General features: G+C 47.0%; 1 protein-coding gene across 2 annotated transcripts in view; it reads right to left on the bottom strand.

Annotated features, from left to right (window-relative positions):
• The window catches only part of zbtb16a (zinc finger and BTB domain containing 16a), a 98,217-nt gene extending 81,453 nt beyond the window's left edge, over positions 1 to 16,764 (bottom strand). Inside the window, exons 1-2 of one of the 2 annotated variants that reach the window (XM_018755234.2) lie at positions 16,564 to 16,764; positions 11,458 to 12,794 (exon numbers count right to left, since the gene is read on the bottom strand). In XM_018755234.2, coding sequence (XP_018610750.1) covers positions 11,458 to 12,710 — 1,253 coding nt within the window. In that variant the 5' untranslated portion in view covers positions 12,711 to 12,794; positions 16,564 to 16,764. The other variant, XM_018755235.2, reaches the window with a different exon arrangement.
• Between the last annotated feature and the right edge of the window lie 927 nt (positions 16,765 to 17,691).

Below are 17,691 nucleotides of genomic sequence, written 5' to 3'. Positions count from 1 at the left end.
GTGTGTTAAGAATGCAGGGTGATAAAGACTGGTCAGCAGTGTAAAACAAAGTGCTTGGTGGGTCAAAACATTCCCACTGTAACTGACATTGAGGTTTAAAGCCCACTGATCATCAGCAGCCTTGAAGATCTCCCATTCATCAAGGTCACAGCAATCTGGTGCGGCTCTCCCATTTTAAAAACTTTACACAAAAAAATTCACTATTGATCAATAAGAGCCTTTCTATGCGGCCTTTGAAAAGTCAGCTGCCCCCCACCCCACCATGCCCTTTGACCTCACAGAAGGCCTGACTGAGCAAAAACAGTGCCCTTCCCACGGGGGCCCTGGAGGCTCCTGTTTCACTCGGGCAATGAAAAGGACTACTGTAAATAATGGGGGCCTGTTTGACCCCGCCTTTGTCCGTGACGAGACCCCTGCATCCACTCTACTGTAACAGAGCCGACCTTCCACAAAGGGGGCTCTCATGGCTCCCAGACCCCAAGCCTCGCAGTGCTACGCCCACATAGCCAAGATTAGAGTGAAAAAGCACCGTCAGATTCTCAACCCCAACTCCTGGGGGGGGGGGGGTTCTCCCCTCTAAGAGACACTCTCCCCTTTGTCCTGCACCCTCCACTGTTGTCTTTGCACAAGCTGTGGGGGTGGGCGCTGTGGGGTTCGCAACCCAGCATTTCGTTTTATTTTGATCACCAAAAAAAATGGTCCAGACGAACGGAGTTGTAGCAAATGCTTTTTTTTTTTCCCCTCCCCCCCCACTTTTTTCAGGCTGACGCAAAAGGCAATCAGACGTGCCGCCGGGCGCGACGCGTGCGACAGGGACTATGGAGCGTGGCAGGCCTTCGCTCTCAGAGTGCTTCGAATGTGGCAAAACGGCCGCTCCTCTGGGCTGGACGCGCCTGCCTGGGTCAGAGGCTAAGTGAAATATTTCCCCACTTTCAGGCATGTGCATGGAGACAGGAAGCTGAAACTCGGAGATAAGCCGTGACGCAGCGATAAGAGCACCAACACCTGTTGGGGGGGGGGGGGGGGGGATTGCGAGGGGATGGACAAGAGGCCGCGAACTGCTCGTGGCTGAAAGAGGAGGCCAGCTGAAATAAACCCCAAACTCTGGAAGGATGGCAACAGGCCCCAACGCCGAGAGCCGACGTGTTCTTGTTACCGCGGAAGGTCACGCTAAGAGCAACGAGTGTAAAATTGACTGCGGGAAGAGGTTTGAGGGAGTTTCAGAAGGACGGGGGGGGGCGCGCAATCCCATTTCATACTTGACGGTCCATGCTCGATCGTGACGGCGTCATCTGTACCTTCCCGCCACGGAACGAAACAGAAATGATGCTATTTGAGTCATTGAGAGCAGAGCCACCACTTCTAGTGAGGAAATTCTCTCTTGTAGCCTACTAAACCACTTACGCAGTCAACTCACACCAGAGGTGGGGTGGCGGGCCAGAGAAGGGGCCGCAACCACTTTATTGCACGGTATCCAATTTCCTAATTTTTCCTAACAAGCTTTTGGTGTCTTATTTAACTAACCTAATTTGATACAAAACAATTGCATCAGCTCAATGAAAATAACCATGCTCTTACACTCTGTGCAAATAGAGACAACATATTGTAATGCTTAAAAAAAATAAAAAAAAAAAAAACCCCCGCTTAATTTTGGCCCAATTTAGTATTAAAAATAAGAATGACTTTTGCTCAGCTTACAATGTAAGGTTGTAAAAATGGATCTGAACCATTAACAGGGAGAACGGCTTCTTTTGGATAAAATACCAAGTTGGATCATCTATTGCGGGTGCTGGAGTCACAGCGGCATTTCTTAATTCCTTCGGCCTGAGCATCCCCAGTGGAAAAAACAAATCTGCTGCAAACTGGAATTACCTCCACAATATATTTTGTAACCCAAGTACAGAATGTCTGTGGGGGGCAGAGAAGGGGGGGATACCGTATATCATTCATCCTTGGCCGACTGCTAATCCCTTCTGGGCTCCCCCCAAGTTTTTTTGGTCAACAAATACATAAATCAATTATGGTTTTAAGCTTTATTCCTGAGGTTTACCCAACTGATCCTCAGTGGATTACAACCTAGCTTAGAAAGTGCAGGTCCAGCACAACTGTCCAGCAGCGACACCCGCCTTCCCGTGTTCCGCTGATACCGGCCTCGCCGCTGGAAGACCGGCCTTAATCTCTCTGAGGGATTTCGTGGCAGCGCGATGGCCGGGGTGGGGGGTCAGGTTCAGACTTTTTGTCTGCCATCACAGATAGACTCCAGTCTCCACGTGCCTTCCTCCTGCGACGAAGCCCACGGAGGCGCAGGAAGGCCCAGCCGGCCGCAACACAGGACAGCGGCTCTTTGCGGGACACGGTCGGTATGTGGGAAGAGTAAGGGACACCGCACGCTCCACTAAGCCTCGTTTACTATGCCTCTGCAGTAACAGCTTCTTGTGGGTGATCCATTTTGTACATAGCTATGGATCTTTTTTAATGATTTCACTAAAAATAAACAGAAACCCTAATTCAAATCAACTGCGTATAAAGTTAAGCTCTCTGAACAAATGTGGCAGAGCGCTGCACCTGCTCGGTCCACACAGAGGAAGGAAGTAGGGAAGGAAAGGCACAGGAGCCACGCACACATTTAATATGTAAAACGAAAAGTACATTTAGACTTTGTTGAACTAGAGTTTCAGGATCGTCGCGAAGAGACTGACTTACGCCGCAGGTGTAAGACACACCGAAACACTGTTTGGCGATGAGTACTTAACCCTGGTGGTCCCAAGGGGGAGGCGCAGCGATACCTGAACACAGGCACAGAAAGTCATTGTGATGGGTCTTGCGTCCATCCCCCATCCGTGCCCCTTGTGCTGGTCCGTACCGTACGTCAGGGCCTGCCCCGTGGCCCCCTGCTGCTCTCTCACACCCTATTCACCCATCCAACAAAAGAGCTAATTAGAGACCCTCTTGGCGGAAGCCTGCAGAGCATTCCGATTGGCCGCCGTCAGGGATTCCGGAGGCGCGGCGCAGCCATTCACGCAGCCTCATGCACGCTTGGGTTGGCCCTTTGCTCCGGGGCCGGCATTGTGAACGGGCGCTGGCGGGGTGTCGCAACGGCCCACGAGGGAGCATCGCACCCTCTTTCATGTCCCGAGGCCAGAAATGAGATGCTAATGGCACGCTGACAGGATTAATGCACTGCAATGGCTGAAACAAAAAACACACACAAACATGACAAGTGCTGTGTAAATACCAAAAAAAGGAAAAAAAAAAAAAAAAAGAAACCCTATAAATGATGTAACAGGTGCCACAAGAAGTTTGCAGTGATAATGTGGAACTGCAAAACATGTCCCGAAATTGGTTGAGGGGTTTACTATTTTAAAGTCCATGCCACGCACCATATGTGCGCCGAGGGTCACCATATGTAAGGAACACAGGGAAACTGAGAACAGGAGCTACAGGTTGTGCATATTTATAATCCTTGTGCGAAGTGCCAAGAATCGGTTCAAAACATCCTGGCAAATACACATTTAAAAAAGGTCCTTGGACAGCAGCAAACCGTTTCTATCACTATCCGTTTTTTTTCCCCCTCCCGTTTACCATAATCCAAACATAAGAGCTGAATATTTTAATGGTTAATTAGGGCTAACATAACAAGTGCACCCTTCAAGATCCTTTGGAACAAACAGCACTGAACTCTGACCTCCCAAATACGGTGCTACCTACTTCTCCATTTATAATTTCACAATATCCATTTTGCAACCGATAGCATCCGACCGTTTTTATTTGTCGTAAAAAAAAAAAAAAAAAAAGCAAGCGTGGGAGCACCAGGTTTACAGCCTGTCACTATTGCCTCATAAAACACCATACAAGATAGGAGTCAGTTAGATAACACAAGTAAGAATTTGCAGGCGGGCTGACTACAGGAACAGAGCGGATGAGCGACCATCAGGTTTGGGGGACTAAAGTGGCCTCCAGCCTCCACCCTTTCTGACCGCAGTTGAACCGTGAGGGCAGGGGCATGACGTGCAGACTGCAAGTTTCATAACAGCTTGCATGACAGCGAGAGGCCAGACTTTGGGTTGAGGTTTAGCAGCTGCCACAGAGCATAGAAAGAAGCAGCTGGGGAACGCGTGGGGTGACCTGCGGGGGCAAAACCTCCCTCACAACAGCTCTCCACAGGCTAATCTACCCACCCCACCCCCTTGCGGATTCAGTTGAATGCCACCGAATTTCGGCTGCGCCCTCGTTCCTCTGAGCGGCGCCGTTTCCGATGTGCGGCAGGTTGGAGGGGCCCAGCCACCTGGCATCACGCAGGCCTCTCAGGGGCCTGGGGCGGGGGGGGGGTTGTGCTGAGAGGCAGGCATAAACCAGCACCCTGAAACGCTCGCGCAACAGAGGCCTTGCTTCACGCGAAAAGGTTGATCCTTATCTGCTCAATAAGCTGCAGACGTGCTCATGGTAGGTCTGCCTGAGCCAGCGTGTCATCCAAAGTGTGCACCTAATAATGGAAAGAGCCTTCTGTGTGTGTGTGTGGGTGTCACGGTGCCTGCATATAACATGCTTGCAAGAACCTCCTGGACAATTTGTGGTGCATAAAGAGAATGTTTCAATATTTGATGAGCAAGTCTTTTCTTCACTATCGAGGAAAGAGCCGCAAACCTTGAGGAACGTGATGAAGATGCAGGTTCCCGGGCATTAGTTCTCATCTTCCTGAAAAGTGTAATGATGAGCTGCTCAGTCAGTGCCCTAAACATCTAGAGACACTTGAAGTACCGGCCAGAGGTTGACGAAAATAGTTCAGCGAGCAGAAAAAAAGCTGGACAACGTAGTCAGTCTGACAACAAAAGCAGCTCTACCTCTTTGTATGGTCAGCTTTGTTGTTTTACTATAATAACTGACCTAATGAAGAGGTAAAAGGAGAACATTCCAGGAACAACAGTATCCTCCCCTGGCGTTCAGCCAGAACCTGCGGTAGAGGTGTCAAAGCAGGACACCAAGCACCAACACTGTCCAGTCAGCCCTAGAGCTGGTATTTTTGAAAGTGCCCTTCAGTTCTACTATATTTACAGCAGAGTGCTTCTACGGAGCTTAACATTACTACAGGGCAAGTGAACAAGATGCAGATTTACTGCAGAGCAACTTCACTCCCAAATAAAGCAGAGACCTACAAGAGCAATGTTCAACAGCTCTCTCAGCAGAAGCCTCCTCGCATAACGGGATGTCCTGAGGACAGTTATTCGTCTTCGGTGCCGCATTAACACCACTTAAACCTTTTCAACCGTGGGCTACATTAAGGGCATTAAAGTTCTGAAAAAGGTACAAGAAAACGCCGCAGCGTTGCCAGAATGAGAGTTTGCTGATCACCATCAAGCTGAATTAGCACAACAGGGGGTGTCTTATTTAAATACACCATTTCAATATCCACTCAGTCAACTAATAAGTACAGTATCACTTTTGCACTTGTGTTATGCCTAAAAATCCTGGAGGGAAAAAAAATTTCACAAGATCAACCCGAAAACCTTACAGACTGCATAATATCTTGGAAAACGTACAGTTTGAGTGTTCGTCACTTCCCGGACACTCTTTACGCAGTGGTCACGCAGCTTGTTAAACTTTCATGTAATGGTTGAGAAGGGGTGAAATTTAATGGAAAAAGTCAATCATCACACATGCAAACAGTCACCCATCAGCCCCAGTTACAAAACTTCTTTACAGTGCATTTGAAGTAAATCTTTTGTCAGAGGTATGCGCACAGGCAGATGAACTAACAGATGCATAAAAGGCAACCCACTGAGAAAGGGGGCGTTCAGGTGAAGCACGGCCATTTACTAATGGTCATTGTGAGCACTAAGTGCAAACAACCATGTGCCCTGGGAGTGTTTGCTGAACAGGTGTAAATAAATACAAAACTACCACGGAAACTATGCTTCGTCGTACAAAGTAAACGGCATGCTGATCGAACCACAGAGTGGCATACGTGCCTGAACCGGAGGAGTGAAGTCTGGTCATTTATTGTTGAAATTTATACCCCCCCCATCTAATCGCTTGGATGAAATTTTGGTCCAAGCAGCTTAAAGTTTAGCTATTTCTGCAGGTATGTAGTCTAATGCAGCATTTCAGTCCAGGTACCTTCTTCACGCCAACACTCACCTTGAAATTACTTGCCCAGCTCTTTAACCACCATGCTACCCGTCAATCGCAGCATTGGTTGCGGTAGATCTGGCAAACAGGATGTATCATCTAGCCTTAGCCGTTGGAGCCAAGGTTTGCACCTGGGCGAGTGTCAGGTGCGCTCCATCTCCCCCCAACCTCAGGTGAGGGGGCGCTTGCGTCGTACCGCTTCGGGATATTCTCACCCACAGCGCAGCGTACCTTCTATCGGCCCCACCTGCTCTTCACAAACCAAAGGGGAGACCACAGGGTTATCAGCGTCCCCACACCTCCAGCTACCCCCCCTCCCCTGTTGATTTTCAGCGATATGGTCATACCTCCGCTGCACATGGTGGCCTTTTGCTATTATAACACGGACTTAGCGCTAATGCCACCCAGACCCAGGCACCGAGGCGGCCTAAAGAGCACAAAGCAAAACTGATCATGTGGGACTGAGAACAAGGACAGGTGTCAATTCCATTTTCCCCTGAAGTGCCCAAGAGGTTTAGAGAGGGGTGGGAAGAAAAAGAAGAGGATCAAAAAAAAAAAAAAAAGTCTTAAGTTTACTGTTGGGCAAGTAGTCCTTCCTCCCCCACACAAAACTATCCACAGTAAGTTTCTGCTATATCCTGCCCATGGGGTGTACATTAGCAGTAAGTCATCTGCATAACAACAGCATGTAACAGCATTACAGATCAACCTGAGGCAAGTCCTTTGACTTGGCGGCACCGTCTAGAATATTAACCAAAGGCCCTTGCCGGAACACCATGCATTTATTTATTAGTAATTACCGTGCTTTGCAAACTGATTATTTTCCTATCAAGGGGGTTACGCAAATGTTGCAGTAATCCCAGTTCCCTGAAGTCACAAGCACAAACTTTGGAAAAGAAATAAATCCAATCCTGTCAGCCCCTTCTCCAGCTAAAGAGTCGCTGTTCTGGGAAGATAGAATTTTGATTTAGCCCCTGCAGGAAACCTCGGGCGATTGAAAAACAAACAGACCCCCTTCGTTTCTAAATCTCTCAATCGTAAATCTCACAATATATCAATGTATTACTCTTGAGGGCTACTTCAACAGGAACACCCACTCTCCCATACTTCAAGACCCCCCTCAACGGTACATGGCCACAACCTTTGGAACCAATCCACATTTCACTGAGCTTTATGACATATGCCAGGGTGCAGCAGAATGAATGGAACTGGCAAAATTTACACGGGAAGCAGGTCTTTACTGGATGCCTTCACTGTGTTTGTCAGACAGACAGACTTTCACTCTCTCTCTCACACACACGGGACCTGTGCGATACCTGGAAACAATTACTGCCAGTTAACCTGACCCGTTTGTGCCCAAAACGAACCCCCAAACAGAAATATTTTTTCATGTTTGTAACTGGAGACAGTTGGGGCCCCCACACCAGGCCGATGGTAAATTTGTGTTAATTAGCCGCAAGAAATGAGCCCTTGTGTGCCGAGAGCCGTCAGAGCGCGGGCGCTTAAAAGGTCGTCGGAAAAGCAACACAAAAAGCGAGATGGGCAGCCGCGATGCCTGTCGCATTACACACAAATGCAAACACCGGCCTGTCTGCATCCTCAGCTACAAGTTAGGAGCAGCAGCATGCTTGATCTCCTGTGCTCACATTAATAATTACTCTGTTTTGAACTGTAAGCCTCAGCAAGCAGGTTTCAGATCTCTCAATAACTGATTTTGAGATATCCCTTGACTAGACTAATTTAATTGCAGTTTAATTACGCTAATCATCTTTAGTAAACCATATGGTAATCTTTCAGCATGTTAGAAGGTTCAAGCAATAATGGGGACATTTCAGTTGGGGGGGGGGGCTTTATTTTAACCTTCAAATTTCACTTAAAGCAGTCACATAACTAAATATACAATTTGGGGTAGTAATTAATATTGACGCCTACTGATTTTAACCCTACTAAAACCATTTTTTCCCAGCTTCTGTCATACCAAAAAAAAAAAAAATCATTTCTTTTTTGACAATCTTAAAACATAAACTTTGCACCACAGACGAAAGGCACATTTCCACTATTGCAAGCGCACCAGTTCAGAAGCCTGAACTTCCTCTGAAGAATACTTACAAAATTCTACATTACAGGATAGTAACACCACTCAAAGGAAGTCAGCAGCCATAAAAGACATGTCATTAAAATAAAAGACACCAGTTTTCTGAGAAAACCACTTCATCAGTAGTGCTCCAGTATCAGTCCCGCTGTCCGTGAGCGCGCAGACACACAGGCAAAATTCACTCCAACAGTGCACTTCATTAAGAGCGGAGACACTTAAAAAAATAAGTAAAAAAAGCACATAATGCATATTCTCTGCTATGCTCAAAATCATTTAACAAATTTTAAAATGGGAAAATTTAAGGAGAGAATGGGATTTTTGGGGAAAGAACAGCGAAATGAAATCTTCATCTGAACTTTAACCGTTGTGCATTCCTACAGATTAGGACAAATGGATCACCAAGTGTCAAAACGCCAAAGGCCCTGAACCCTTGGTCAATAAACCCAATCTACAAATCGAAGCCGCCCACAACTGAGGAACATAACTGTGCAGCGCCCAACCATAAGGGAAAAGCAAAATGTAAGCCAATAGTTCAAAAGCCATCACAGATCCATAATATGTAGAAGTGTAACATGTTCTACTGTACTTTTTACTACAAGTGTGCTTCACAGTTGGGTGGGGGAAGAAAAAAAAAAAAACCAAACTGTTCCTTCAGCTGACAGCAGAGTTGGGAATGGCACCCTTCTCTCCAGGTGTATGACAAGAGCACCGGATAAACACTGGAGGTATGGAGTGGCAGCCCAGATCGACGACACCCACTTACCGCAGTAAGAGGGAGCGCTCCAATCATTCACCCCTCTTTAGGATGATTAAAAATAGTCACTCACCATTCCTGAGAAGCAGCGAAACCGTGGGACCCTAAAAGTTTAACGCCTCCGTGTTTGCGAACACCTGCTTCGGTTCACCCTGGCGCTCGCCCACCTTTTTTTGCTTGCTGCCTTTTTACGAAATACAATAAAGACGTCAGTCTGACTGGCAGCTTTTCCAGGAAAGCGGCAAGATGCACCTCAGGTCGGTGGATTGGTTAGTGGTTCAGGTTTATGCTCAGATAAATACAACTAGAAAAGCACATTCCATGTCTAAACACCCAAAGTTTGTACCCTTACTTTTAACTTAAAAAAGAAAAAAAAAAAAAAAAAAGTCAGTGTTTGTTGGAAAAAAAAAAACTTAATGAAATAAACAGAGGCAAACCACTGTAGTGGACCGTTTTCTCCTCACCACAGTGAACGGAGGGCCTTAAAGGACAAGCAGCCCCAGGCCACAGCTCCCCAGCCAACTCTACTGACAAGAACCAGAGGACAGCCTGCCAGCCCAAAGGTTACTCTGTGGAGGTCGAGGCCGAGGTCCCGGGCGGCAGCGCCTCATTTCCTGGGGACGACATCCCCCCACCCTCCCGCACCGCACACATACCCCATGTTCATAAAGCTAATAAGGGCCTCCTTGTCCTGGGCAACCAGGGGCCCTGGGCTGGCCTGTCTGTCAATGACCGCACCACGACTGGGGGTTCTGGGGTGTGGGAGGTGGCAAGCTGCTTCCCATTAGCCACCCCCCCACCAGGTGCCACTAATGGGCTTGACCAGGGCTGGGCTCGCCGCAAATCACGAGGACAGGTCTGGAAGCGATCAGCTTGCCTTGGTGCTACGGAGGATCGGATCCGCCCCACCAGGGGGTACAAAGAACACCGGTCCTTGAAAGCCAGTTGGTAATCGGCCCCAAAATGGTGAAGAAAAAAAAATCCAACTTATCCGCATTCGGTTACAAAAAAACCTGTAATTAAACCCAAAATTTTGGATCTCATTGCAATATGATTGCAAATTCTGAACAATTAATTAAAAACTCAACTGGAATATTTGTTTTGCCTATTGTGTCCATCACTCCTAAGAACAACTGATGGAGTCTATGAAAATATTCAGGAGCTACCCATCTTAGGATATTTTTCTTTTTGAAGAGTTGAGAAATCACAGCATTGCACAAGAGGCACAACCTATTTGTTTCTGGCCACCGTTTACTTCAATGTGGATTGTGGTCAGCAGTGAAGCCGAAGTTTTCATTCCACATTTATGAATGGAGTGCTCAAAGTAACACAGGGCGACACGTTCCGAACATGACAAACAGCTTGTGGTGCTCCAACCCCAAAATGACTAATAGACTGCAGTTATTCAGAGTGCATCCTCTCAAATACAGCAAAAACCCACTCTGCGCACACACAATTTATAAGTGTCACATGAATTTGCTCTCCTTTTTCACTACAATGCTCCTGAAGTCAACATTTTGGATTGAACTTCTCTCCAAAGAAAGAGCTGCACCCCTCAGCACAAGTACACAACTAAGTGCAATTCGAAAGGCACTTATTCCAGGTATCATCCAAACAGGATCTGCAAAACTGAGCTTAAAGAAACTTTCGGTATAGAAACCTTCAGCAAACATTATTCTGGTGCACATCCACTAAGCTCTGTTCATCCTTTCATCTCCAGATCTTTCCAACTTCCATTTAAAAGAGGTTAATTTAAAAATGATCCCATTACATAATTAATTCGAAACACTACACTATAGTTCTCGTAATATAGTTATTAGCAAGCAGTAAAAAGTAAAAACTACCAAATTTATTTTAAAAAAATCAATTCACTGCACTGGAGTGTTGGGGAAACCATTGTAACAGCAAAGTATTGTAACAAAAGCCAAGGTAACTCTCCGGTAGACTTGCGGCTTTAGCTTGCATATGTGTTTTCTTCTGTGTTATTTTTGCTAAAATTGGTAGGTTGCTAGATGTCCCGCAAGCATAGCACTGAGGTTAGAGCAAGAGCAGAATGAGAATGACAGCCAATCAGCCACATAATTACAGTTAGTTCAATAAAGAGAGCCTGGTAAGAAAAGAAACACCACAAATCATCCATAAAGTGACCCTGTTGCAGGAAGTTTTCCTTCCAGACCTCCATGTGGAAAGTACATATAACTGCAAGTAAATTCCAAAAGCTGGACATGAACTATATACCCTGTCCAAACCAAGAGAACATCATGTTCACCTAATCATGGCAAATAATTACCTGCCTAGCAAGCAAAAAGAGACAGAGTGAAACAACTGGTGTTTTCTGTTCTGTTTTCTTTGGGGACTTGGTAAATATTAAAGCAGGATGTCACATTAAATCTAAGATTTAAAGCACCTCCATACACCAAAGCAACGAGATTTAAGCACCTGTTTGTTGGGCAAATGACAATGACGGAGGCAAGAAATTTACCTGTGCTCTTCCACTGCATTGTTGTCTGGAAGCTCAGCCCCACACACGTTACACCGTTCACCCTGGGTCTGACCCTCGGTCTTGATGCCGGCCGAGAGCTCTCCAAGCTTGCTGAAGAATTCTCTCTGGATGAAGCTCTGTGGCAGCAGCCCCCCGTAGGCACTGAAGTCCATAGACATGGCCAAGGCTGGGGGCATGTGGATGGAGGATGCAACTGAGGCAGGCATTGAGAGCATTGTCTCACTCTTGTGGTTGGGTGGTGCGGAATACAAGGAGCTCAGGTGCTTCTCTGTCAACCCAGCCATACCTCCCAGGCCCATTTGGTTGGCATCACCTGGCTGGTCACCTGCACCCTCCTCTCGGACATAGTACAGCTCACGTGCGCTGGTGATCACGCTACTTCGGGTTGGAGTTCCCGGGCCCTCCCGATTCCGGTCTGACTCCCCACTCTTCTCTCCATTGCTCAAAGAGCTTGACTCCATTGTCTGAGGGCTCTCATGACCCTCATCTACCTGCATCATTTCTGTCTTTATCTCAGTCATCAGAGGATTGAAGTTGCCCTTGGTCAATGGATCACCACCCACACTAGACTGTATGTTTCCCTGCAGCAGGGACTGGCCAATGCTCATCAAGCTGTCCACAGCAGCCTTGGTGGGGCTCATCGTGGATATGCCAAAGGATGTTGAAACTGATGGACTCTGATCAACCATGTTAGACAGGGCCAAGCCATGCTGGGCAGATGTGACATAACTACCCTCTTCTATGGAATGCTTCTTTGAGATCAACATGCTCTTCCCATGCCTTGCTTTACATTCATCTTCCTCTTCACCACCACCATCATTGGCATTGATCTCTGTGTCATTTTCATCTGAAGACTGGATTGTCTCCAAGATCTTCAGGCATTGCTCCTCCAGGTATTCGATCTCTAGGATCTCGGCCGCATAAAGCAGGTCGTCCAGGTCCTCCACCTTTGCCTGCAGCGTGGCAGTGTAGGCGTACTCCAGGATCTGCTGGAAGGTCTTTGGCGAGAGAAAGTCCAAGGTGTAATGCTGGCTGTTGCGGTGGAACAGGATCTCAAACATCTTGCTGGTACAGGCTAGCACGGCCCGGTGTGCATGGAACTCCTGGCTGTCCACCATGATGACAACATCACACAGCGTGCCTGCCAGGCGCATCTGGTTGGCCTTCTGCAGGAGAGCAGTAGGGTGGGAGGGGTTCTGCAGGTGGATCGTTCCCATTTTAGTCAAATCCATAACGTCTCCGAAATCCACTGAGCAGACTCATGAGGCTGTCTTTCCCCCCAGTATTTGTTCAGTTATCTTTGTAAACAAGATAATCTGTAGAGGGAAAGAGAAAGCAAAAAAAACTCCTGTTAAACAGGGTTGTAACATGCGCACACCAAAGAATTAATTTGTTTTCGTTAAGCTGTGGTTCAGATTACACTATAAAAATGCAAGATGGATTCCAGTATTCATTTTTCCGATTCATTCTACGTTTGATTGGGATGACAGCCGGACAACCATCTGCAAAAGGGCCCATGCTTTCAATTTTAATATGGTAGGAGACAAGCATCATGTGTTGTTCTATGCATTAACACTCAAACATGCAGCAGCATGCACAAAACTGATAGTCAGTACAGCGATGAAAACTTGAACTGCATTATATATGAAAGCCTGATGGCTGGGTGGTGTTTAAAATTTGAGAAATAAACATGAAATTGATCAAGGTAAGCTTTCCAAATTGCCGTGTTTGAGGTTATTCCACAATTTAACAAAGAAAGCAAATTAAAAATCTAGCATTCATTCTATAACGAGTATTATTATTGCATGAAAATAAACAGCAAAAACAAACTAGGATCAAACTGCATAGAACTAACCTATGATTAACGCCTGTATTTAGCTATAAATAAATAAATGAATGAAAATAATTAAAAAAACCATGACCATCACATCGCATTCCGGACATGTTAACAGAAGAGTCCTAAATAAACAAGTGAAAAGTGCTCTGGTTGTTCTGCGTTAAAAGGGAATGAAAGTAAAGATCATTAAAAAGAATCCCTCCTCGACATGATGCCATCGCTTGAAATTCTCGGACACGAACGTATTCCAAACACGTTTCCCGCGAAGTGAACGAGACGAGCTCTGCGCGCGCGGCTCTCAGAACGCGACACGCGCTGCCAAGCGGACCGTCCACGCGAACCGGCGCTCGCTCGTCGCTCCGCGCTCACGCACCTCCGCCGCGTCCCTGTGACTCCACACGCCTCACCTGCGCGCTCCTTCATATTCCCCCATTGAAATAACACGTTTCGACAGCGGCGGCGTGAAAACGACCTGGACAGTGGGACAAGAAGCACGTCACGCCTCCTCCTTGCACGGCTGAGTGAGCTGCCCGTTCCACACACACACAAAAAAAAACCCACATTAAATTTAGACAATACACGCTTTTTACATCTTATTTTTATTTATTTCGTGTAAATGGCATCTTACTCGGTATTCCCGTCACACGGAGGGCGGAGAGCGAACAGCGCCAGTAACGGCGGGACCACGATCACATGGAGGAGCCGCTATCATACTATCGCCCTGAACACCAGACCCCCCGGACAGTGGGCACGATGCCTCATGTCCATTACACCATACCATAGTTTTAAAAAAAGCCAGCCAAAAGAGCCCGTTCTGTCAACGAGTGCCACTGATCACCATGTTTTTCTGACTCGGGCTCGGACGTGTCACCACCGGGGGTCCCCGACACCTTTTCTATAATAATTATCCATCGCTGGAAGATGATATTAAAATTAAATGTACTCCCAGCACGAGTGACCGGTCCCAAAACGGAGACTTTGGACTGAAACAAACACAGACATAGATAGCGTGGGTAACCATTAGCCTGTGAGTACGACATTAATGAACATAAAAATCCAGAAAAACGTCCTTTACGCACTATTAAAAAAAATAAAGCAGAACAATCCGTTCCATTTACACAGAATATAGAGATGTAGAGCTTTTAGCAACGCGAGGCTCCATCGCAGTAGATACGCAAACAGACTCGATTCAAATATTAAGTGAACCGGTTGATCGTCGGTCCTACGCGCACGTGAAACAGCAACACTATCCGTCTTTATTTCGCCGACACCTTCGCCCAAGGTGACTTACAATGGCAGCTAATCAACTTTGCAATGATTTACCCATTTATACAGCAGGGCATCTATTGGCGCAACAGCTGATCTCAGTACAGTTACACTTTCAGTCACATTAATTCAACTCGCAAAGTGGCATCCAGTATGTTAAACGCCGAGCGCGAACGTTATCGATAAAAGCGCAAAAATGGGGGGCTGTCAGACGGATCGGTGTCTGAATGGAGACGGAGATGTGCGGTGCGAGCGAAAGGGAGTGAGATTCGGGTGTAAATGAAGAGACAACCCCCCCTCCCCCCAACGGGCACAGTGACTTGTTGATGGAGGAGCGACCGGAATGTCAATGGAGGAGCCCGTATTCACCACTTCGTAGCCTACTGATATAAAAAATAATAAAAATAATAGGACACGTGTGCACTGCTGCCTGTCAAATAATACCAGGATTAAAAGCTTTGACAAAAAAAAAAAAAAAAAACACTTTATGTCCTAAAAACAAAGATGTGTTATGATGGAAGAAAGCGATTCGCTGAAATAATCATGTACGTCAAGGATTAAGAAGCGCGCAACCATCACAAACATTTCAAAGTAATCGATCCGTAACGTGTGTGTGCAACTGTAGATGTTACTCTTAACGTTCGGACGTGCTGTCAACACACGAGCACAAGCGAAGTGAACGGAGCTGCTGTCGAGACGCGTTCGCCCGAGAAAAGAACTGAACGGTGCGCCCATACGGCTCCGTACCGTACGCTCCCTTACTGTTAGCTGTAGCGCACAGCAGCGATACGATACAGTACACCGTGGACACAAATAACAGTAAACTCGAAACAGAGTCATTTCATTGCAGCTTTCCTCAGAGCAGTGAAGGAAAAGTCAATGTGGAGAGAGAACGATCCAGCTCCAGCTGACTGAAGAGCCATTTCGATCAGTGACTTTTACACGAGATGCCAATTAACCCACGTGAAGCAGGGGTATTAAATCATGCCGTCGGCCCGCGCACGTACAAACACACCGGTGAACATTTTTTATATTCTGTGATGGGCGGAAAGAACCGCTCCAGGAGCCCTCGGTCCAAGGAGATACAAACGTTTTCCATATGATCGCTACTCTCCCGCACACACGCAATAATAAGAGGTGTGCGTTTGGAGCGGTGTTCCCATTATGAAAATAAATCGAACAGCAATAATAATACATCATCCCTCCCGTGTGATGTACATGTCTTTGGTCCGTCAGACGATGAAATTGTCACGCTGCGGACCCTCCACTCGTGGCCGTGTGACCAAAACGGCTGGGGAGACGCAGCAAGTGCGCGGAGCCTCAACAAAACGACACCCGTGCGCCGGATAAACTTACGGAAAACGCAATTCCCACGCCCTGTCAATACAAATAAAACACGAGAACAATGACAAGGTTATGCATGAGCCAGGCGTGTAAATACCTCGCAGACGGGTGCGTGGAGTCACAGTGCGCGTCACAGTGTCTGGCGCGCGGTGAACTGTAGGAGCAGACCGCACGTTCCTCCTGTAGTGATCCACGGAATACTAAAACACGCGGCTTACGTCAACGCGGTACGTCCGCGCAAGAAAGCGATGAATGTAACTGTCAACTTCAACATGCAATTACAGCACGCAGGACTTCAACCTTGTGGCGTGCTTTAGGAAAACTAGTACTAAGGCACAAATGGATGCTACACTTTTTTTTTTTTTTTTTTTTTAAACACACCTCTACTGTAACATTTGTGCGCTCAGTCAGAACTCAGCTACTACTAGCTGCACTGTTAGGCTGAGCTCTTTAATGGAACTTGTGGCTGCTTGAAGTGACGCTTAAAGAAACAGTTTGGCATCAGCGCCGACGAACACTTCTGCTTTGGAAAATAAACCCACGACAGCGTGCAGAGCGATGAGTTTAAGTGCCGTGGCGGTCCGCGAGCCCCACGCACTCACTCACGCACGCACTCACTCACTCACTCACTCACTCACCTCGGCTGCACGTTTCGTTTTCCCAGTGTGTGGTTATTACGGCAGCTGCATCGCAGCGCAGTTCGCGGGACCCGCTCTCACGCGCACTGAACTCACCGTCCGCGTTCGGCTGAGCGAATCAACGCGGCGGTGACGTCAGCGCACTGACTCACTCCCCACACTCCTCTCGAGCCGTGCGCGCGAGGCTAACACTGCGAGAGTGAGACACCTAGGGGGCTGCCGTCTTTAACGTCCGCCCTTCGGAACGTGTGCGAATTAATTAGGAGACATTAACTCGTTAGTGACCCGCCGTACATTTACACTGCGCGTTTAATGTTATTAATGAGCACTTCCCGGCATTAATTTATTGGCACCTTTCCAAATGACAGGAAGCACACATGACACATTCCTTGTAAATTTAAAACTTCCGCAACACTGTCTGGCCAAAAAAAAAAGAAAACGCGCAAATATTCGCAACCCCGTACTCATTACACTACCATAAATGATTACTGCACATGCAGAATATGAACAAATAATGACAGCTCGAATTTTTCAAAGTTCAAAAACAATTTCCAGTATTCCACTTGAAGTGCAAAAAAAGCTTTGACTCTTGAGTATGACAGAGGCTGTAGGACTACACCTGCAACTTCTTTCCCGCCTAGTGACAGTAGTGACTTTTACAATTGGAGTACATTATTCAAACTTTAATCAAGAAAACAAGCACGGCCTGTGTATTATTCCCGGTACTATTGCTAATATTTTAACCCCCTCCCCCTCATATATCTCAAGTTATTACACTTCTGCCCAAAATAGAAAGCTGCAAGTCGCGGGGTATGACGATTCAATTTGTTTCAGTTAATTAATACGGCCCGTTGTGCAGCACATCCACATCCACCCGAGTCACACGAGGCTTTACAAGCCTGTTCCTCCGTGCCACCCGTACAGAGAAGCTCCCCGCTATAACACGTCCCTCTACACGTTTTCTCTCTCATCCATGACGCACTTTTTCGGCCCGCACTGCGCTGAAGGTCACGGACCACCAGTGAAACGAAACAGAACTAACATGTTAGAAATGAGGTGACACCGTGTCTGTGCTTGTGGTGCTGCTGCTTCTGGGGGTGGTCCTTGTGCTCCCAGCTTTTCCAGTAG

This window comes from Scleropages formosus, chromosome 4 (assembly GCF_900964775.1).
Source record: "Scleropages formosus chromosome 4, fSclFor1.1, whole genome shotgun sequence".
NCBI classification, from domain to species: domain Eukaryota; kingdom Metazoa; phylum Chordata; class Actinopteri; order Osteoglossiformes; family Osteoglossidae; genus Scleropages; species Scleropages formosus.
This window is presented reverse-complemented; position numbering and strand designations above follow the sequence as displayed.